A 23,525-nucleotide genomic window follows, 5' to 3' on the forward strand; every position below is an offset into this window, starting at 1 on the left:
ATAGTACTGTACGGTCAGACGCAGTCGGGCTATGCTGCAGCTATATAATCTGTAATTACCAGCTATATTTTTGCAAATCTGCCAATTTTTCTGTCAGATCACCAGTTTAACAGAATTCTAGAAATCTGTTGAAAAATATCATTCTGCTAAATGTTCTGTCAAACAATTTTTTCCCCTTCAAAAACAAATTATGTCAGTTAAATTTAGCCGAAATTCGGCTCAATCGGTCACCCTGTCGAGTCTCGTCTGTAGCGCATAGCGTGGCTAGCAACGTCTGTCGGGGTGTTGCTTAAAATATTGTTATCAACAATAGACACTTCTTTAGTAAAACGTTAATTATAAGAGGTAGTTCGCAGATCAAGGTTCCGGGATGTATTTTAAATAAATTCAAAGAAAGACATTCAACAGTTATAATATTCTTACAGGTACTTTAAACGCTATTAAACGAGAACATGAATTTTATTCAGGGTGAGCAATTTTCATCGCACATGGTATTGGTATCCCATAATCCCTTTTGCTTTTCCAAGATGTCAGCCTCCGCAAGTCTGAACGGCTGAACGGATGGTTGTAGAACTAGAACTTAGTTCATGTAGTTTGGACAACTTTTGAAGTTTACACGGAAATAAGGTAACAACATTTCAATGAACAATGTGTTCTGACCGTATTGGTTAAATTCTGGCCTTTTTTGAGTTGTCAACACATAGGCTGTGTTTATAGCTCCATGGTATAAGCATGGAGCTATAAACACAAGCATGGCCATTCATTGCTCAAGCCATGGAGCTATAACGCAATTTTACCTTGTCCAGTAATGTTATTTAAACGAGTTGAACACTTGCGCATCATTTTTATTTGTTCAACAAGGTGACTGTTTTGTAAAGCATAAATCAACTATGATAGTAAATTTGGTAACAAGTGCTACCGTTGTCAAAAAATGGGTAATCCTTAGGACCCCGTTCCTATATTATTGAGGGTCGCACTAAACAGCGTCAACACAGCGTCAACACAGCGTCAACACATGACAGAAGCGTCAACACACCGTCAACACATCCAAAACACATTCTGAATTGACAAAAAGGGCATATAATTGTGAAACATACAATAAAAGAGAATTTTCATTGGATTGAGTTTCCATTTCGTTGTTAAAAATATCGTATTTTCACGCGAAAAAAATGACCTTAACTTGCACGGCCGTTGTCCGCCATCTTGACTTCGCACAAAGCTTGGACTACACCATTTCAAGTAGGGGTGTGTAGGTAATGACATTATCTTGTCATAAACAACAGAGGGCGCCTTGCTGCAGACTAGACAGAGGGATACCAGATCTGTGTGAGGACTAAGGATCGGAGGAGTGGTAGATCATTATTTTGTGAGTTGTGTTTATGTTTTGGTCTTTGCAGATATTTTTAACACTGGCGACCCCGGCCGCGTCCCTCTCTGTTGGTTTATTGTACAACGCTATCACCCTTTAGAATAATGGTATGGTCCGCGCTACCACTGAGGCAACATGGCGGGTGTTCGGCAGCCGATTTCGGAGCGGCACGGAGAGCCAATTTTCTTGAACTAAAAATCGCGATTTTCAGACGTTTAACCTATTGATTTTAAGCACAAATCTTGTTTCTGTCCATACTGTATGGGTTACATACTGCTTTTGTCAATTTTATTGCATTTTGGATGTGTTGACGCTGTGTTGACGCTGTGTTGACGCTTTGGAGTGTGTTGACGCTGTGTTGACGCTGTTTAGTATGACCGATTGTTGATGTACCCTAACGTGGCGCGCGCGGCCCCTAACGTGGCGCACTTTTATTTTTCGCCTGTAGCGCCTAGCTAGAGCAAAAGTTTTAACTGAAATTTTACTTAAAGTGAAATTTCATCAAGTTCTAAACTCTCCCGTTCATAAATCGCGAGTTTATTCACCCGTTACAAAGTTAAAAGAAAAAATTATTTTGGCGTGATTTTCCGATTTTATTTTCAAGTGCAAAGTGAACCCTTTGAAAATTCCCCCGGAAAAATAAGAAAAAAATTTTCTGACAAACATCTGGCTGGGTTTGTAAGTAAAGATAATAATGATTTATCAGAATTTATCAAGTTTACAGAAATTCTTAAATGTTAATTTAGAATTTTCTGAGATTTATTCAAGTGCGCCACGTTAGGGAACACTCCGCCAATTTGTGCCCAATTTCCGGACGCGACCGTTTTTGCATTTCGAATTGAATTTTATGAAACCGAAATTGTTCACAGAGGTTAAATAGCAAGCATTAAAAAGGTAAAAGTACCAGTATTTCACTGCATGAATTTGAGGTTTATCAACAAAGAGGTTTGGCAACACTACACGAGGAAAGCTGGGTAAGCTTCGAAGTGCGCCACGTTAGGGAACACGACTATATAGACTAGGCTACATGTTAGTCCGAGTAACTTGGACAATGGACCCAACTTATCGCCTTTTTAACATTCGGACATGGTCTTGCGATAGTGGGGCCAACCTTTGTCCTTGACCCAAAAACCCAACATTGCCCAACTAAAACATCAAATTTCACCCTCAAAACAAAGTACTACACTGTAGATACGCCACCTGAGGTACAAACTGTAAACATCGATGATTAAGTACGGTTGTACTTCAGTTTACTTACGATTCGGATGAAAAGTGAAATTTCCTGTTCAACTCCGAGAGCTCCCCTCGCGATTGTGAACACGTTGAATTTCCAACTCGTTTTAATGTTTAAACGTCGTCGTACGTGCATTATAGACAATGCGTTGGTAAATCACAGCCATTCGGATGAAAAGTGAAATTTCCTGTTCAATTCCGAGAGCTCCCCTCGCGATTGTGAACACGTTGAATTTCCAACTCGTTTTAATGTTTAAACGTCGTCGTACGTGCATTATAGACAATGCGTTGGTAAATCACAGCCATTCGGATGAAAAGTGAAATTTCCTGTTCAATTCCGAGAGCTCCCCTCGCGATTGTGAACACGTTGAATTTCCAACTCGTTTTAATGTTTAAACGTCGTCGTACGTGCATTATAGACAATCCTGCGTTGGTAAATCACAGCCATAACGTTATTGAATGATCGCTGTATGATGTCTGTGCTAGCTATAGTGGTTGAATTTCACGAATTTTCAACCCAAAAAATAATTGTGAGTATCATTGAAGGCCGATTACCTTGTCTTTGACACATGGAGAAGCCAGTAGGTGCTTTCAAATGTATTACATGTACATGTATTGTCAAGTAGTTTGCGTGATGTTTAGAAATTGCAACATTGACAATACTTCCTTAGTGGGACGCTAGTACGACAGACCAACATCCCAAATGTCAAAAAAGGAGTTCTAGCGCCCCATTAGTGGGACTAGGCCTAGTCTAGTATTGGCAGTAAATAGGCCACATTTATGGGGCTAGACTTAAATGTTTTACAACTGTAAAATAATACAACTTTGTCATTTACTGGTGCACGGAACTTTACCTATGGTTATATTCTCTGATGTCTCAGCAAGCCATCCCTGTAGGAAGAACTTCTTCACCCAAAAGAGTGATAAACATATGGAATTCCCTTCCACAACAGTGCGCTAAATGCAAAAACTGTAGCAGCATTCAAGAAAAGGTCGGATCCTCACTGGGGGGAGGGAAAGATAGGATATGGGGTCACAAAGGCAATATCTTGTAAAACGTTGGTAACAATGGGTTTTAGGAGGAAGGACGAATTTTTTTTTTGAAAAATTAGATTTTTTTTACTTGACATTTCAACCCCATGAACATTGCACATAATATACGGTACATTGTATTGGCAGTTTTTCTTGGGTCAGTTCGACCATTTTCTAAAGAGGTGCAATGGTGATATTGATATTGCTGGTGCACACTGAAAAAAAGATCATCTGGAACTGACCCTTCAAACATATACTGAATGCAGGCGGTCATCGATGGTTCACATCAAGTGTATATACATGTATTAGTCATCATTCATTCGGCTGCGGAGCAGGCGACCACAAGTTTCCTCCAGTTGCTGTGGTCCAGTTGCAGGTAACCCTCATGGTCTCCAAGAAGGCTCTGGATATATCTTGAATATAATGTTCGCTGTCGGCCAGGCTTTCTTTTACCATGCAGTGGAGTGTACAGTGCATAAACCTTGCCGGCTCATCATCGGGCATGCGCAGAACATGCCCCAGGAATTTCAGCTGGCGGGTTCTTAGCCGGACTACAAGAGAGACTGTGTTGGTCAGGTTGTAGATAGTTGTGTTTGGAATTCTGTCCAATCGCCTGATGTTCAACATGATGCGGTAACATGATGTTGCAAAGGCGTTAATTTTATCTTCCATATCATGTGTGATGACCCATGTCTCACAACCATTCAGAAGTACTGTCACACAAATTGTTTGAAACAGCTTCACTTTGGTAGATATTGGTATAACTGAGCTCCTCCAAAGGTGTTCCAGTTTCCAAAATGCTGACCAGGCCAGAGCTTTTTGCCTCTTCAGATCACTAGCACTGGATCCCATCATGGATCCCAGGTATCTGAAGTCAGTCACATGGCTGATGGGACTGCCGTAAACTTCAAGTGTTGGCTGATGGTTGCAATTTAGGGTCTAGATTCTGTCTTGGTGACACTGATCATAAGACCAAGATCTGCAGCTGCTGTAGCAGTCCTGGAGAGCTGTGACTGGGCCCGAGATATTGATGATTCTAGTAGGGCAATGTCATCGGCAAAGTCCAAATCATTCAACATCTTGGCTGGATGTCTCCTACATGTACCGGTAGATCGACGTGGGTGAGTCACAACTCCTGAATCTTCGGTTGACGAAGCTGCCTTCAACAGGTAGTCAACAATTATGATAAATAGGAAGGGAGCGAGAACATCGCCCTGAAGAACTCCAGTTGTTACTTGGAATGGATCTGATATACTTTCATCTACCATGACTGCACTGCTTGAGTTGTTGTACAGAACTTGGATGGCGTTAACCAAGGGCTCAGGGATGCCGTAATGTCGCAATACGGCACACATAACAGTCCTGTTAATGGAGTCGAAGGCCTTCTTGAAGTCAATGAAAGTGACTGTCAGTGGGAGATGGTATTCCTTGAAACCTTCCATAATCCTCCTCAGGATATGTATTTGCTGAGCACAACTACATGTACGTCCTGATCTGAAGCCGGCTTGGTTGCTCCTCAGAAGTGGCTCTGTATAAGAACGTATTCTGTTCAAGAGAATTTCGTTGTAAACTTTTGCAGCTATGGACATGAGTGAGATACCCCGGTAGTTTGTCATGAGAGATAAGTCACCTTTCTTAGGCAAGGGAATGATGATGTCACGCCCCAACTATCGCATCGGTCCCAACTATAGTTGGGCCTGTCCCAACTGTAGTTCCACAGTTGGGCTGGCCCATCTATAGTTGGGCCACTCCGATCTTTTTATTTTGCGGTGTCCCAACTATAGTTTACATTGATGTACAACTGTAAAACGTTCCCTACAGCTCTGATACACGTCTGACTTTACTGGGGACCACTGAAATTAGTTATTGATGGGGCGAATCTATAGTTGGGCCACTCCAATCTTTTTATTTTGCGGTCCCAACTATAGTGTACATTGTTGTACGATTATAAAACATTCCCTACAACTCTAATACACATCTGACTTTACTTGGGACCAATGAAATTATCTATGGGTGGGGACCATCTGTAGTTGGGCCACCGCAATATTTTTATTTGGCGGTCCCAACTATATAGTTTACATTGATGTACGACGACTATAAAACATTCCCTACAGCTCTGTTACATACTGTCCGACTTTACTTGGGACCTTTGACATTAGCTATGGGTGGGGCCCATCTATAGTTGGGCGGCCATGGCAATCTTTGAATTTTGCAAAATGTTGCTGGACAATCAACCCGGCAGCTGGACAACTCATCCAACTAGGCAGTACCACGTGACCGGCCAGCCTTGCGGCATGCATGCACGACGAATACACGGTGCCAGCGCCGCGGAACATTTAATCCAACAAGATCTATCAAGCATGAAGCATCCGGCGCAACTCCAGTCCTAACTATAGTTGGGCTGACCCAACTGCCGCACTATAGTTGGGACAGTCCCAACTATAGTTGGGACCGATGCGATAGTTGGGGCGTGACAATGACATTTGATACCCACTGATGTGGTGGAGATAGGGTTGTGTAGACTTCAGCACAGAAGGCATGGATGGTATCACGCATGAAATCGCCACCTCCCTGCAGTGCTTCTGCTGTGATAGCGCAGTCCAGTGCTGCTGCCTTGTTTACTTTCATGGCTGCTATAGCTTCAGCTGTCTCTTCACGTGTAGGGGGGTCAATGAAGATAGGCAGGTCCTCAGCAGCTGGTGGTGGTAATTGTGGTGTTGATAGACCAGGATTATTTAGAAGTGAGCTGAAGTAATCCTTCCACTCCTCGAGCAACTCTTGGTCGCTAGCAGGGGCTGATCCGTCCCTCTTCTTGACCTTGACTTTTTGCTTGGAGTTTTCCCGGAGAGGGTGTGGATGATTTTCCAAGTGGTGGTGTAATTTCCATTTTGGTCAGCTAGTTTTAGCTCCTCCATCTGCATGTTGAGTGTAGCAGCTTCATCAGCCTTGTAAGGACTCATTAAGTCTAGTGTTCAGGTTCCTCCATCTTTCTCTGGATTGACGAAACTTGAAATGGAGTACTTCTTCTTGGCATCATCCCTTTCAACTTTCAGTCGGATGGTCTTGTCTGATACCCAACTTGGCATTCCACAAGTCTCACGCTTGCCAACCACTATCTCTGCAACTTCCTTGACCGCTGTCTCAAAGTGTGCATATCTATCTGTAATACTTGGTGTGTCTTCCACATTAAGAACTTGGAATCGATTTGATAGCTCCAATTGAAACATCTCTCTCGTGACAGGATCCTGCAGCTTCTTCCAGTTGAACTTAGGTCTCTTGCAAGGTTTCCCTTTGCTAGTTCTCAGACTGGTGACAAGCCGAATGCTGACGATAGGATGGTCAGAATCCAATTCTACCGAGTTGTAAGCACGGCAGTTGCGGAGAGAGTTGATTCACTTGCTGTTGATTAAGATGTGATCCAGTTGATATACTGATCCAGCTGGATGAGACCAAGTCCAATGGCTGCTTCTTGGTTGTGGAAATCTCATTTGAGCAGGTCTCATCTTATGTTCCTGGCACAGGTTGACCAACCGCTCGCCATTGTCATTTGTGGTATTATGGTGGCAATAGCCTCCAATAACCTCGGGGTGAGAGAGGTGACTGTCTAGCCCAACTCTGGCATTAAAATTGCCAAGGACAAGGTGGATATTGTGCCTCTTAACTTGGTCTAGATAGTCCGTGAGGGATGTATAGAAGTCATCTTTGTCTGGCGTTGATGAACAATCTGTAGGTGCATACACAACAGTGATGCTCAACTGAGGATTGCCGTAGAAAGATGCAGAGAGGATTTTCTCAGAGACGGATTCAACACTTTGCAGGCACCTATAGATGTGTCCAGACATGAGTAGACCCACACCTCCTTGCCTCTGTTTGGTTGCTGAACTGTAGACCATGACCCAGTTTCTATCGTCTGACCAAATTTCCTCTGTGGAGTTGGATGTGATGAGCCTGTGCTCTTGGATTCCGATGATGTCAACGCCTGCATCTGCACAGCCCATGAAGAGTTGGTGAATTTTACCTTTCTGATGTAAAGTACGCACATTATATGTAGATATAACAAGAGGTTCGAAGGCAGACAAGCGACCTTTATCAAGACCAACAGTCTGGGATGTTCTACCGGTTTCCTGCTGGTCCGTCATGGAGTCGTCTGTAGACAGCCGCCCGGCTACCTTCATAGTTTTACGCAGATTCTTCTTTGTGGTTTTCGTAATCGATTGGATTGCTGGAATTGTTTTAGTCCGGATCCAGCAGCTGCATGGGTGATTGGCCCTGAGACAGCTTGTTCCCGGAGACACAGCAGCCGAGCTCTACTGAATATGATGTAGATCGCCTCTGGTCAGGAACATGTTAGCCAGAGGTGGAGAAATAACTTATGATGACATGTTCAACATCAGTCCAACTAGACTAGATGGGTTGCTGATCATAGCTAACGAGCCCCACCTGCCCGGGTTTGAGATCAGAGTTCCTTCTCCTAGGTGAGCTGCCTCCCATGGCTGACGAGCCCCACCTGCCCGGAGCAATCTGGTTTTAAGGCGCCAGACGCTCGCCTTTCACACCTCTGCCATCGGTTAAAACAGGGGTCGGCGCGCGAAGCCAAGCAGTAGGAGTTTGATTAGGAGAGGCTATTAGAGACGCTGGTCGTGTGGGATACTTCATGGATAGGGAGTGGCTCAGTTCTCCCTACCATCCCGGCCATTCCTAACCCTTTGACCCCTAATATATTAGTGCTGTCCTGAATATACCGAATATTCGAGTATTCAATCACCAACCAAATATTCAAATAGCTTTTTGCCGGTTGGAATGTTTTGAAAATTTTAAACAAATATGCTTAATACTAACACGACCGTAAGATCTTATTTTGTTGTAAAGTTGCGGCGCTTTATTGTCAAGTGGCACATACATTTGTATGTTGTCAACGGTAACTTTTTGGTCGATGGCATTTGTTTGATCCCATCCTTTTCGCAGGTTAAAGCCCTGGACAGTTATAGTATACAAGATGTACTGCCAAACACTCCCGATCGACCCATATTGATGGCCACACACATATTTAACTTGTGTGCTCTGCACACAACTTTTGACCCGCGTGGCTGTTTTGAATTTGAATATTCGGTCAAACGCAGTTTCAAGTAATTGCATGTATACTTAATTTTTTGAAAATGGACAGCCCTAAAATGTATGTGCAACAATCATGGGGTCAAAAAACCAATGTTGGTGAGTTAAAAGTAAACTTTTCCAAACAGTGTCAGTCCGATGTCCTAAAAGTCATTGTGCCGGAATTAAAGCAAGATATCGATCAGGAAGGAGAGATATTTGTGTGAGAAAATGAAGTCCTGGCTGGGTGCAAGTATACATTTTGTGCGAAAGTAAAAAGCAAATGGGTGCATTGTAGTTCTAGAAGTATCCCCAGTATTGGTACCCAGCAAATACATGTACATTATTCAATTTCTGAACTTTTATTCAGCAGTTTACTTCCATTACTCTAAGGCTTTCTGAGTATTGATTTGGATGGCATCATCTACTGTTTCAATGTGTGATGACGTGGGTACTGGGCAGGAACGCCGGGATATCTGCAACTTTGAAAACTATGCCCTCCCTGGTGCAGTTCTGGCATCTTTCAATGAGCTGAGGCACAGTAATGATCTGATTGATGTTGTGCTTGTTGCAGAAGATAAAGAAATCCCATGTCACAGGTACATGTACAATGTAGTTCCATAATTTACAATGTATATCACAATTATTTGTTGTCATCTTAACCCTAAAAGGGCCGGGGGAGGGGGGGGGGGGCTTCTCATCGTGTACCGTGACACCCTTGAAAAACTTTTTTTCGCGAACATTAAGAGGAACAAAATGCATTAATTCAATTATAGTAGTAGACAAAACAAAAAACATACTGCCATCCTTTTGGTTTAAAAATGACATTCCTTTATACAAATAAATCTGTGAAATACTTTTGGAAAAAATGAAATTCAAACTTATATATGTTCACAAAACATTTGTGGTTGATCATTTCTCTCATTAATATTTCTCCACTCATTAATTTACTTAAACTCAGAATTGTTTTAGCAGCTAGTAGTCCCTACTTCAAGGCCATGTTTACTCGCAATGTGGAGGAAAGGAGCCAACAGAAAGTGACTCTCAGGGATGTCAATCCTATCATGCTACAGATGATCATTGATTATGTTTATACATCACAGGTAAGTTATCAATGATATACTATAAAGAAGAAAGGGTGTACATGTATGTGTGTACAAGCATTACATTCACTGTGTGGACTTCCAAACAAAAGATGTCCACATAAACCAGGTAGCAGCGACATTGTGAGGACTTGCCCACGTCCACACAGTGTTTCCCCCTCTCTGGAAAACAGGTTTAGAGGCATTTTGGGGTTAGGTTTATCAGTGGCAAAATGAAGAGAAACATTAAAGGGAATCATAGAAAAAAATTTGGGTTGAAAGTTTTCACAGTGTGAGTAAAATGTTTTTATGCCCCGCGGCGAAGCCGAAGGGGCATACTGTTTCCGCCTCGTCCTTCCGTGGGTGGGTGGGTGTGTGTGTGGGTGGGTGGGTGGGTGGTCGGGTGTGTGTGTCCGGACAAATCTTGTCAGCGCGATAACTTGAGAAATACTTAACATATGAACTTCAAATTTGGTTTGTGGATTTTTCTTGGTAATCCTAAGAAGCCTTTTGCATTTGGGGCCAAAAGGCCAAAGGTCAAGTTCACAGTGGCTAAAACAATAGAAATCTTGTCAGCGCGATAACTTGAGAAATACTTAAAGGGAATATACAACATTTGCAAACATCGAAAAATAAAACTACCAAGTTTTTGCGAAATACCTTAACAGGATGTTGGTAAATGACAGTCTAAAGCATCCTGTAAAATTATGGCACCTGGTATACTGTCATTTTCAAGAAAAGTGGTATTTTTGTATCAATTTCCAACGCTGATCGGCCGATCAGCGTTGGAAACAACTGGCTTTTTTTTCAAATACTGGCCCCAATTGACCATTGCACTTGTTTGCAATCGATTACAAACCTATGAACGGGTACGAGCCAGCTAGACTGGTTCCCTGACCTTACAATTCCCCAATGTATGTAAACTGCTCTGTTTCTTCTTATATGGAGTCAGGGAACCAGACTACAGGAAAATGATCGTTTTTCTTGGTTTTTATAGAATTTTCGAACCCAAAACCTCCAAAAAGTCAGTGTAACTATATTTGCTTTATATTTCCAACCCCCCAATTCCATCCATTTCTAAAAATTACAGCAAAAGCAAATGATGTATATTCCCTTTAACATATGAACTTCAAATTTGGTTTGTGGATTGTTCTTAGTAATCCTAAGAAGCCTTTGCATTTGGGGCCAAAAGGCCAAAGGTCAAGTTCACAGTGGCTAAAACAATAGAAATCTTGTCAGCGCGATAACTTGAGAAATAATTAACATATGAACTTCAAATTTGGTTTGTGGATTGTTCTTGGTAATCCTAAGAAGCCTTTTGCATTTGGGGCCAAAAGGCCTAAGGTCAAGTTCACAGTGGCTAAAACAATAGAAATCATGTCAGCGTGATAACTTGAGAAATACTTTACATGTGAACTTCAAATTTGGTTTGTGGATTGTTTTTGGCAATCCTAAGAAGCCTTTTGCATTTGGGGCCAAAAGGCCTAAGGTCAAGTTCACAGTGGCTAAAACAATAGAAATCTTGTCAGCGCGATAACTTGAGACATAATTAACATGTGAACTTCAAATTTGGTTTGTGGATTGTTCTTGGCAATCCTAAGAAACCTATTGCATTTGGGGCCAAAAGGTCAAGGGTCAAGTTCACAGTGGCTAAAACAATAGAAATCTTGTCAGCGCGATAACTTGAGAAATACTTTACATGTGAACTTCAAATTTGGTTTGTGGATTGTTCTTGGTAATCCTAAGAAGCCTATTGAATTTGGGGCCAAAAGGTCAAGGGTCAAGTTCACAGTGGCTAAAACAATAGAAATCATGTATTTATTCTGAGATTATAGGGATTAGGGATTAATTCATATAAAACCTACAGAAGACACTAATGCTGTCATGAATGTTCCATGTGACCAAGGTACATGTAAGTTGATGTTAAAAGAGTGGTGTTATGTCATGGGAACTGTCACCGTTGCGGGGCATTTGTGTTTGTAAACACACCTGACTTGTTTTTACATGTTTTTCTTAACTACATGAAAACAAAGGAATGTCCACACTACGTATGTAACGTAAACATACGTGTGTATGTGCATGGTTATGGTGTAAATCGAGGACACACATGTTCATCGAGTAGTAAATAGAGGACAGGATTCGAATTGAGGACGACCTTGATTAGAAAACGTATACAAAACCAATGGGAGCTGTTGCAAAAAAGAGTATAAACAAAAGTTCGACGATGGGGAACATTAGAAAATCCTCAATTTACACCATAAACAAACCTGCTTGTGTATGGGTTTGTTTATGGTGTAAATCGAGGACACAATCGAGTCATCCAGTAATCGAGGACAGCATGGAGTCAAATCGCAGACAACCTTAATTAGAAAACCTGTGAGAGCTGTTGCAAAAAAGAGTATAAACAAAGGAATGAAAAAGAGGAACAGTAGGAAATCCTTTATTTACACCATAAACAAACATGCTAGTGTTGACTGCAAAGCGGTCATTGCCGGTCAACATATATAGCAGGCGAGGCAAAGCCTTCTATTAAATTTTATTGGAAAGCAGTTAGCAAATGAACAAAAGTTAACTGGTAATTTCAAGACATTAAAATTAGCCTGGTCATAACAGATCAGATTTTTGTACGTATCACTCAAACTCCCCATTTCGAATAAAAAGCTTCCTCTATCAGGCTTGATTCATTTTAGGGGAATCAAGCTAACCTGTCTGCCTGTAAAGTAATGGCAGCTGGGACCTACCTTCCTAAAGCATACAGAATCCTTCAACACATACTGGTTGATTTTGACAGATTTTGGAGGAGTTGAGTTTTGAACCCAGACTGCTAGTTAAAAAATATTCCAAATTATTTGGAGCCATGATTCTCCTAGAAGAGAATTATCTCATGAATATATTCCTTTTTATACAACACCTGAATAAATCCCCGTCATCTGATTGGTAGATCGTTGATCACATGTCATTGAATTATTCGTCCCAACGCACGGCGTGCAGCGCACAGTGCAATAGAAGTTCTATTGCACGGTGAATAGAACTTCCATTACACGGTATCAGTACTGTCGGTGGTGGCGCTGTCTTGAATCTATTTCACAAAATGCGGAAGTCGCGTTACACGAGACTGAAGTGAACACTGCTTGTTCTAACAGAAGATGAAATATCAGAACTTGTAGGTGATGCTGACGCTGCTAACACAAAGAAGCAAATAAAATATGCTGCCAAACGATTAGACCAATTTGCAAAATATACAGGAACATCTGTTGAAGCATTATACTGATTCACAACTGAACAACTTCTTGTCGCGATTTTACTCAGGACTGAGAAGAGAAAACGCGGCACACTATATCAGATGACGAGGATTTAGTCAGGTATTGTATAAAACAAATAATGAATGTTTCACATTCTTACAATGGTAAGAATAATTTCATTCAGTGACAGATGAAATGTTCTATTCCACTCGGCTTTGCCTCGTGGAATGGAACATTCCATCTGTCACCTCATGAAATTAATCTTACCATAACACTCATTAACATTCATTATTTGTATATTAAAGTTGATTTTTATAATTGTTGCATAACAACAGGTGCGAATAACAACAGAAAACGTTCAGGAGCTCCTATCCACGGCCAATTTCTTTCTGATCAAGTGCCTTGTCTACGCTTGCAGCAACTTCCTCATTAGGCAAGTGGATGTGGACAACTGCATTGAGATGCACAGTTTTGCTGAGTGCCAGGGCTGTGATGAGCTCAGCCGAGCTGCTTGTGGGTTTGCAGTGCGTGAGTTTGCAGACGTATGCAAGACAGAGACATTTCTGAATGCAAGCCCACATCTGCTGAGCCAATATGCTGCCCATGAGAATCTGAACATTAGGAGTGAGGCAGAGCTGCTGCGGGCACTCCTAGAATGGCTGACCCACGGGGACCAACGGGAGGTCAAGCAACAGAACTTCCTGTCTGTCGTCAGGCATGTCCGGCTACCATTTGTAGGTCAAGAGTGTTTAGAGGAACTGAGCAAGTTGCCAGCAGTCATGAGACTGACCGGATGCAAGAAGCTATTTGCCTTAGCTATGGACTGCAGAGAGGATCGTGTGACTTCCCTGCCGGATGAATGGAAGCATCCCCGAAAGTCGTCCAATTATGCAGAGGTGCTGGTCATTATTGGGGGTGTGTGTAATAATCACAACAGATTACCAACCCGCAACAAAAGGTATTGAATCATGTGGTGTCACTTTAATACTGAGACCTTTACATGTATTTTTAAAAAGTAAAAATCTAAACCAAAGTCGTTGACAGAATGAGTGAAAAATGGTTATGTTTGCATCATGGTTGTGTAATTAAAAGAGAACCTAATTTGAAGAGAACCAAGATGTACTTGCAGACTCTCACTTGACTTGCGGCAAGCATGGCGCTGTTAGTGCTGAGTTGTAAGGCCAAAAAAAAAAAAACTTCTGCTTCCGGTTACCCGACCGACCCTATTTTTAGGCTGCGACCCTTAACATTTTATTGGCAATTCCCCCCCCCCTCAAAAAAAATAATGATTGAATAAATAAAAATAAAAACCTGTTGTCTTTTCTGTCTTTACAAAATACCTCTCAACAACCCTTTTGCATCAAAAAATGCTTGTATTAATTTGTTTTCTTACTTACATTCGCTATTTTTTTCAAAAGAAACCTCCTAATCCGTTATTTGTACAAATTCGCTTCGCGATATAACTACTTCGCAATTCGATGTCAAGGTGACTATATTATCACGTGCGTAAACCTAGCTCAATGCAGTGACGACTGGTTCCTGCCGCGCCGCGCAGGGGCCAATTTAGAAGACATGATGAAAATGCGGAAGCAGTCTGTCATGCGATCGATGGCGCTAGCATGGCTATGCATTGCAGGCACGTGCACTGTCAACTGGTGGGATTCGACATCGTAAAAATGCCAAGAAAACACCGATGGAGAAAGAACATTTTTGCAAGTTAATTCACAGAATTGATCTAGCTTGTCTGTGTATGTATTTTCCGTGTTCAAGAGTTCATTTTGAGATCGCACTACTCGTATTTGACGTGATACAATTAAAATGCAGTGTGTTTCCCGAAATTTTCGACCGTAAAAACGAGGTCTGTTGGCCGCGCGCCACACATGCACAGTGCATCACACACTTCGGAGTTTTGGCCAGCTTCCCGTCTTGACTAGCGTTGTGCATATGGTGCGAACGACCTGAATTTTCCATTATTTTTTACGAATTATCGAACGTAAATATATTGACAATAATTAAGGTAGGTTTTATTCACTTTTTGTGGCCATTTTGTGTATAGTTTTCGTAGTGCAATGGAAATAGTTCAGGCTAAAACTTTGCATATAATTGAATACCCCATTCAATTTGCATAATAAAAATTGACCAAAAAAAAAATTCCGACCGACCCACCCTATTTTTGAAAGGCATGTAATCGGAAGCAGAAGTAGTGTTTTTTCGGCCTAATTATTTAGCGTTGCTCACTATTGACAAGGATGTAATGTAGTCACAAAACAGAACTCTCAGAAGTGGTACAGTGTCATTATGCCTTTTAAATTGAGCATTAGTCTGTCCACAACCAATTGAAATAATTGATTTGAGCCCACATTGACTTTGAAAGAGGTCATGTCTTTGGCTACATTTATGGCGTTGGTATTTGCTATTGGCATGTCATGGTGAATATGCATAGCTGCACAATAGCTATGCCCACTTCAGAAAGGGCCTATAATTCACAAGTTGTTGAACATGGCACATAAGTATTTTAAGTAACGCAATTACTATGGCTTGCTCTTATTCTTCTTTCAGTAACCCTGAGAACTACTGGTGCGAAGTACCTCTGGAACTCCACAAATGGAACAAGCTGGCACCCATACCCTACATGATTCGCAATGTTGTCATGTACGATGTGGTGCGGTTCAAGAATGATGTGTACTTAACTGGAGGATTTGATGGAGAGATGCATCCTGGTGCAACAACGTCTGTCTGGGCGTACCGTACTGAAATGGACACGTGGGAAAAACAGAAGGGGCTTAATGTTGCAAGGTGAAATTATTTGCAAATGCTCTAAAACTTACTGTAATTGACTCTGTTTTGTGCATTGGTGCAAAACACACAAATTTCTTGGCCAATTCCCCCATACCCTTGATGACATTTTGGGAGATCTCAAGTTTTGCTATAAAAATGGAACACTAGCTACAGAATCCTTTTGCAATAAATGATGAGGCGTCCCATTTATAGTGTATCGTGATTCTTCTATTATACACTCTACCAATATTTATACAGAAACAGAAGTGCAAATGAACAACAAAGGGAAACTGACTAGGTGAATAATAACAGTCGAAAAGTTGAACAAAGAAATTTACCGGAGCAGTGCTTGAACCTGTGACCTCCGGAAAACTGTTCCGGTGCTCTACTAACTGAGCTATCCAGCCCTATGTTGGTAGTTCCCCAATTAGTCAATAATTTTATTTCAAGGGACGCTAGTCAGAAGCCATAAACCAGTATATGCCATGCAGCCAGGGATCACGTCCAAAGTCACGATACAGACCTGGGAAATAGCAAACGGGGATCACTCAGAGAGGATACAGCTTTTTATTACAAATATTCAAATGAATCATGAAGGGAAACTGACTAGGTGAATTATGACAATTGAAAAGTTGAACAAAGAAATTGACTGGAGCGAGGCTTGAACCTGTGACCTCCGGATAACTGTTCCGGTGTTCTAACCAACTGAGCTATCCAGCCCTATATGTTGGCAGTTCCCCTATTAGTCAATATTTTACCTCAGTGAGCACCGGAACGGTTATCCGGATGTCACAGATTCAAGCCCTGCTCCATTTAATTTCAGTATTCCACTTTTCAACAGATACAGAAGTGTAAAGTATAAGCTTTTTCCAGTGTTTACAAAATTCATTTCAATTCCTGTATACACTTTTAACCGCCACACGACCATTACATTCCTTACATTTATCAGATTTTTTATTGAAATAAGAAGTTTGTTGTCATTTTATAACCCCAAATGTTGAACCTGTATTCTGCAGACATGTGATCCAAAGACAGAATCATAGACTCTTGGACGTTTGTATACATGCACCTGCTCTTAGGTTTAGTGATAATATTGTAGGCACTGATGTAGGTAGCCTACATCATCCCTGTTCAAAATACATGTGCCCTGGATTTGTTTTAGAAGGTAATTTGATTTCCTTTTCACAATGCACAGATACCAGCACTGCTCGTCAGTACTCACTGGTCACATCTTCGTCATCGGTGGCTATGACGGACAAAATAAACTATCCAGTGTTGAAATGTACGAATCAAAGAATAATACCTGGACTTGCATTCAGCCAATGATAACCCCTGTTGCATTCGCAACTGCCACCGCATTCAATGGAAGGCTGTTTGTGATTGGTGGGATGACCCAGGATGATCGTGTATTTAACGGTATACAGTGCTACAATTTGGAGAGTCAAACATGGAGCATTATCACTACACTTCAAATCAAACGTAAAGGTGAGATAAGAATTCTATGGAATATGTGTGGATCAAAGATGGACGGGCAAGCCAATCCAAATTCTTACCAGCTGTAGAGCTGCTGAGCAAAAAGGAACATGCTAACTATATTGATGTGCTTTAATCAAGGGCGGATCCAGAACACAATTTTTGGGGGGGGGGCCAAAAAGAAAATTTGGTCCCCAAAAAAGCAGGTCCCAAAAATTACAGCGTGGGGTTCGGGGTGCGGCCCTGAAATTTGTTTGGATTCTAGATGCTCTGTGGTGCGATCTGAGGCAATTTCTGACCACTTTGACCAAATTTTTTTGAGGAAAAGATGGTGGTGTATGAAGTGCCTGCCTTGTATCCAACATCTTTTTTTTTGTTGACCCCCCCCCCCTGGATCTGCCCTTGGCTTTTAATCAGCTGAGAGTTTGCTAACCCTTTAGGCACTGTAGCGCCCAAAACCGCCCTGCGTATTACGCACTGAAATTGGCACAAATGAAGTACGTATAGTAATTTTATTAATGCATTGCATTTATCCCATACAGAAAGTGTTGACAAAAGTACCCCAAAACAAAGAAGATTATGCAGCATTCATAAATACCTAAGACAGTTTACGCATTCCTATTGGTTGAGAGCCCGTCACGTGGCGAGTCTAAAATGGATGATAAAGACATGGCTAGCTGGTCTTAAACACTTTTCCAGTGCCACATGAAATTTGGACTCCCATGAAATCCGGTGCCTTTTAACGTTTCATTGGTGGAATGTTCCTCCTGTATGCATGCGTAATGTACTACCAGTGAATCAGTATTTCATGGTCCGAAATTTACACTACACCAGCCCAGCTGCATTTTGCGCGACATCGCGCAGTGCGCGGGAGCGCGATGTCGCCAATGTCCTTATAAGGTAACAAGTTGTGGAGGGGCATTCCATATTATAGTCAGAGGAGTGTTTCGTAAAACATGAAGTAAAATTTTTGAACAAAATGGTTGGCAACGTCTAGTTTTTGACATGTTTTAACTTTTGGACCGAAAAGATTTGTATTTTTGACCGAAAAGGTATTTATGAATAGGAATAAATATGTGTTCGGTCGGTATTAAACACTCTGTTTAAGACCGGTTGGACTCTGGATGTTGATAATTACCCATCCAGACTCCCACCGGTCTTAAACAGAGTGTTATAATACCTCCCGAACACACATTTATTCCCTTATTGAAAGTACGTATGGCAGCCGTATTGGATCCCCAGTGTGCACTGTATGTAGTTGATCACATGACCATGAAGTTTAGTCAAAAAAGTACAGGTTTGGGCAAAGAAAGCATGTTTTTGACTCAAAAATGTATGTTTCCATGTTTTTATATAAAAATTACCAAAATATATAAATTGCACCTATGTTTTAAATTGGTTGGCATGGCAACCTAGCATGGACAGCGCACAGAAATGGTTTTGGCGCAATGTTGACCGAGATAAAAGTTAGGACAAAGTCACCAAATTTCATATAGCTTGGCCAAAGTGTTTTTTCAGCAATTGCTTTTATTTTTTTTTTGGGGGGGGAGGGGTCCAATTGGCCCTTGCTGTTCCTTATAGGGTTAACATAGAATCTGTTTTGACAGGCTGCAAGAGTGTCCTCTTGAATGATCTGATCTATGTCTTTGGTGGAGTGACAAGGGAGGTACAGGTTTATGATCCTGAGTGTGACAAAGCATTGAATGTGGCTCCAATGATCGCTGCTCACATGTGCACTGGTGCAACTGTTCTGAAAGGTAAGACAGGAAACTCAAATGGAGAATTTCAGTTCTTTCCTTTTCTTTAATTTGGTGCTAGTGAAACCAAGGATTTGTCAAAAGCACTTTTGGCACTGTTGCTCGCAAGCCTAAAAAAAGGAAAATGAAGACACCAAAGAAATGTTCGGTTTTAGTTTGGGAGGAAGCCCCCAGGAACAAATGCAATTATTTCCGGAAATATCTACAGAATGAGGCTGGGATTGAAAACCCAGTCCACGTGTTGGACTGGATGGGTATCAAGACTGGGTCCTAGGGGTGGAAGGCAATGAATATGTTGTGCCAACCTGAAAAGGGCCCAGTGTGTGCTACGAGTTGAAGGAAACCAGTTGTTCTGCAAGCAATAACATGGTGTGGTACTTCAATATTGTGTTTTGCCCTTCACCGATGTATTCAACTAAGTCAGTGAAATATATCGATGAAAGGAAAACCCAATATTGAATTTACATGATCACCACAACGCAAATTCCGTCTTATGAAGAGTATGGTATGGTACTATTGTGAAACTCCCTATGAAAGTACATGTAAACGGATTAGGAGGATTCCCAAATTGGCTCCCATGACATGAAATACTGCAAACCCAAAATAAAGGAGACATCATTTACGACCCAAGTGGTTAAATTTGCATCCCTCAACTCCTCTCCTTCATTTGATAAGAAACCCAAATGAAAGGAATGTAGGATCTTTGCTTTTCATGCATTTTTCTTTGTTTGTTTGTTTGTTTGTTTGAAGCAACTACAACATTGCTGAAAATGGTAAGTAGGGTGCATAACAACTAATCTGTTGAGGTTTCAGTTCAGTGGATACTTTACAGAGAAAATGTATGCACAATTTTTGAGTCTCCTAACTGGATTCTTTTGCTTAAATATATACAAGATCGAACCTTCAAGTGTAAGGTGTGTGTCATGTCGACCCTCTGACACCTGGCATTGCTAATCTAGTTGTGGGTAATGGCACTCTTCAGGTGGTGGATTCCTTCTGTTATCTTGGGGCTGTCATAAGTCAGTCAGGTGGTTGCTTTGACGCTACAACTGCAAGGGTATGTTCGTCCTGGAAGCACTTTTCACGATCTGTTACCAGTTCTGACCAACAAGGGGATCTCCCTACATGTCAGGGGTTATGCCTGTAATGCCTGTGTGCATAGTGTTCTCCAGTATGAGAGTGAAACCTGGCCAGTAAGTGCTATTAACATCTACCGCCTGTCAATGGTCCCAACTACACTGATTTGTTATGCTTAAGTTTATTTTAAAAGGTTTAACTTTACTTAATTGTAACTTGTAGTTGACGGAAGTTCCAATGTAAGGAATTCACTTGAACAATGGGCATTGTGTTTGAATTAGTCTATGTAAGAATGCCTCACCGCAAACCTACCAGTGTAATGGAATGTGAGTGCATGTAGCTCTCTGGTGTTCTTTTATTTGTGTTAAGCCAGATCTATCCGAATTCTTTCCTTTGTGTTAATAGTGTAGTATATAAGGTTTAGAATGCCAAATCTCGGCAGAGTGCCACATTGACACAGTGGGGAGTGGTGGTCTGCAATCGTCACTGAAGTTACGGCGGAGACGACCGGACGCTGCTATGAAGGAAGGCCAAGTTCTACCCCAAGCAAGCTACCTGAACAAGGCTACCGGATCGTCAAACCACAACCACCACACCCACTCGTATCGTGTCAATTAAATAGCTGTACTAATTCCTCAAATCGCCCAAAACCAGAGGCTTTTAAGCTCGGCACTCTCAAGCCTTCTGGAAGTAGGAGGATTTATTAATGTTGCTTCATTGCATGGCTTTTGCATGGCATGCCTTTATTTTGCTTGGTTTTACATTTAATTTGCTTGCTTTCTATTGTTGAGTTTGAATCATCAAATTGCATTTTGTTAACTTGAGTTGGAGCTTACACAATTTCAGTTTGCTAAAATGCATGCATTCTGTTCTTTTTAATTTCTGTCACGCAGGGTTTTCAGGCTTGGGCTCAGCTCACATTTGAGGAAAACAAATCCATCCAACTTAATTGTCGTTATTTTTGTATAAACTAATTTAAGTTTTGTAGTTTCATTGCTTTTAATTTTTAATTTGCTTTCATTTGGCAATTTGCCAACCCCCATTTATTCCAGTTTCAAGTTTATCGCTCACAACCATTTAATCTAAGGCTAAGTTTATGTTTGTGTTAATTTTTGTTCAGTTGACAGTTTAAAGAATTAAAAGTTAATTCTTTTTTTTTTGTTATCTGAAATCTGGCGTCAAGATTCAATTTGTTAGTACTGTCTGAGTTGTGTTAAATCTATTTCTGACCACCGTCATTTAAAATTCACGATTCCATCTGTGACACCGCCTTACCTGCAACGATTTGTTCAGCAAAGCTGTCAGCAAAGCTGTCGGACAGGAAATCCATGGCTGAGCTAAGGCACCAACTTAGTCTGTCTGCTGTTGACGAAGTGGTTCTTTGGGGACGCCTTCACTAGTTTGGTCACCTCCGGCTTATGAATGAGGACAGCAGTCCACGGAATATCCTCGACTACCAGATCCCTGGCAACTACCCACATAGCCGTCCAAAGAAGAGATGGAGATGGACAACATCAACAATGACCTGAGATCAACAATGACCTGCAGATCAATGCCAGTCTGGCATAGAACCAAGCGGAGTGGAGGAAAGCTATGCAAGCAAGAGGACATGATCAGCATGGAGTCCAACCCTCAAGTTCGTGGACAGACGGACTATAAACAGATGGATAGATGGATGGATGGATGTTAAAAAGTGTACCTTGAGCACCCTCTTGAAACCCACCTTTGGCGATTGTTTACTTACTTCCGCCTGATACCAATTCAGGCAGAATAATTTCACAGCGTGTACTTGCCACCAGTCCTATCTTCACTTTGAGCAAGATTTCTGTCATTAAGTCGGTTGGTACTTTTGCGGGTACATGTAATTGCAAATGATCCTATGTGATGTTAAGTGATTTCAAATGTTCTTTTTTTTCCTCCATTAGGGAAGATCTATGTGGCAGGTGGGGACAATCTTCAGGACACTGCTAAAAACAGGTGGGACAGTGTGGAATGCTATGACCCAGTCACTGATGAGTGGACAGTGGTGGGCACAATGCCCCTCTCTCTGTACTTACACGGACTGGTGACAGTCATACGGAATTGCTTGACCATGCACACCCCACCCAATGAGATGCTACAGCCTATTGGACCATCCATGCTGTACAGAGGTTATGGTGAGGGCAGGGTGGACTTTGACCCAAGGTAGCAGTGACTGATGCTGCCTTAAGTGGCATCATTCAGAGTCATATTTGGGAGTGTCTTGGATTGGAACACAGTCAATGCCAATTAGGACTGAGTTTGTTTGCATGTGTTTAGAATTTATAAGTGCATTTTAATGTACATGAAGTGAATGATGTTAGCTCTGTGCATTATCTGAGATTGATTGTCCAATTTGTTTTTGTCTGCAGTATCTGTAGGGATAACATTTACAAATTCTTGGCTTCTACTCCGCATTCGGTCATGATCAACCCTCCTCCTGACTGCTTCATGATCATTGACAGACACCTGTATGATATCAGACTTTTGTTGGCTATACATGTACATGTAGTTCCACCAAATCCTTTGCATTTCAGCTTCTCAGCTGCAAGGATGAAGATCCCCCCCATATCCAAAAAAAGTATTCTGTCTGACTGGAGAATTGTTGAAGCATTTTCATTACCTTCGAAAAACTGCTATGAATCTTGGGCTGGAGACAATTAAGATGGCGCTAGAGACGAAGCCGGGATTTTGTATGTGTAAAATTTTACCCTCAGATGCAGAACCACAGGGGGGGGGGGGGGGATAAACCTCCCCCCCACCTGCTCTGGACCACACACGAAAATGATAACAATAAGTGCATCAATAACAAGGTGCTGCTTTACCTTTATGTGCACCTGTCTGCAACAGTCAGACATAAAAAAATCTGATGGGCATGCCCTCCCCCCCGCAAGAAAACCTGGATCCGGAACTCTCAAAATCACTTAAGTTGCTTCTTTGGAAAATATTGAGCAAATTTCAAAGCTTTAGGGTTATTGTATTTATTCTTCATGTGATAATATATATTTGACTGTGTGAACCTAATAAATGAGAATCACTTATGCCACTCAACTCAATTTAAATTACGCCTGATGTGTTGAAATTTTTATGAAAGTTCAATGTCCCAGCCAAGTTCTCCTTACGATGCTGACGCTGTAGCCAATAAGGTCTTAACATCCGACCTACTGATGTCTGTTGCTCCATGTCTAAAAGCTTAGGACAAAAAGAAGACGTTGTATCGATGTTGGCTGTTCTAATCTTGCTCCATCACTGAATATTTCTCGCTTGGATTATACAAATGCAATGATACTTGATAGTGAGAAGTTTAAAAAAAATGTAAAATGGCTGCCATTGCTTGTTATTCTAGTCTAGTTCCCAGACCTGACAATTATTC

The 23,525-nt window shown here is 41.5% G+C and overlaps 2 protein-coding genes across 6 annotated transcripts; one reads left to right on the forward strand and one right to left on the reverse strand.

Moving 5' to 3' along the window:
• The first annotated feature begins 232 nt into the window (after positions 1-232).
• Positions 233-23,216, forward strand: LOC119728731 (kelch-like protein 24). 5 transcript variants are annotated; one of them, XM_038201082.1, is made up of 8 exons: positions 233-425; positions 9,119-9,324; positions 9,687-9,828; positions 13,385-14,007; positions 15,609-15,845; positions 17,023-17,312; positions 18,908-19,057; positions 22,060-23,216. In XM_038201082.1, the coding sequence occupies exons 2-8, from the start codon at positions 9,140-9,142 to the stop codon at positions 22,320-22,322; spliced, it is 1,890 nt and encodes a 629-aa protein (XP_038057010.1). In that variant the 5' UTR covers positions 233-425; positions 9,119-9,139; the 3' UTR covers positions 22,323-23,216. The 5 variants fall into 5 exon arrangements, with proteins under 5 accessions (XP_038057010.1, XP_038057011.1, XP_038057008.1 ...); XM_038201083.1 differs by lacking the exons at positions 233-425; positions 22,060-23,216 and adding exons at positions 499-627; positions 19,808-21,305 and having other exon boundaries at positions 9,099-9,324; XM_038201080.1 differs by lacking the exon at positions 233-425 and adding an exon at positions 500-627 and having other exon boundaries at positions 9,096-9,324.
• Positions 3,947-4,486, reverse strand: LOC119728045. The gene has a single exon (XM_038200123.1). It carries the CDS (start codon positions 4,484-4,486, stop codon positions 3,947-3,949), a length of 540 nt encoding a protein of 179 aa, XP_038056051.1.
• Positions 23,217-23,525: the final 309 nt, after the last annotated feature.

The sequence above is a fragment of the Patiria miniata genome, unplaced genomic scaffold (assembly GCF_015706575.1).
Source record: "Patiria miniata isolate m_02_andy unplaced genomic scaffold, ASM1570657v1 HiC_scaffold_20, whole genome shotgun sequence".
Taxonomy (NCBI): domain Eukaryota; kingdom Metazoa; phylum Echinodermata; class Asteroidea; order Valvatida; family Asterinidae; genus Patiria; species Patiria miniata.

Coding starts and splice junctions, on each gene's coding strand:
- LOC119728045 (XM_038200123.1), bottom strand. CDS start 4,486: ATGGGATCCAGTGCTAGTGATCTGAAGAGGCAAAAAGCTCTGGCCTGG.
- LOC119728731 (XM_038201082.1), top strand. CDS start 9,140: ATGGCATCATCTACTGTTTCAATGTGTGATGACGTGGGTACTGGGCAG. Junction 9,829..13,384: donor ATTATGTTTATACATCACAG/GTAAGTTATCAA, acceptor GCATAACAACAG/GTGCGAATAACAACAGAAAA. Junction 14,008..15,608: donor TTACCAACCCGCAACAAAAG/GTATTGAATCAT, acceptor TTCTTCTTTCAG/TAACCCTGAGAACTACTGGT.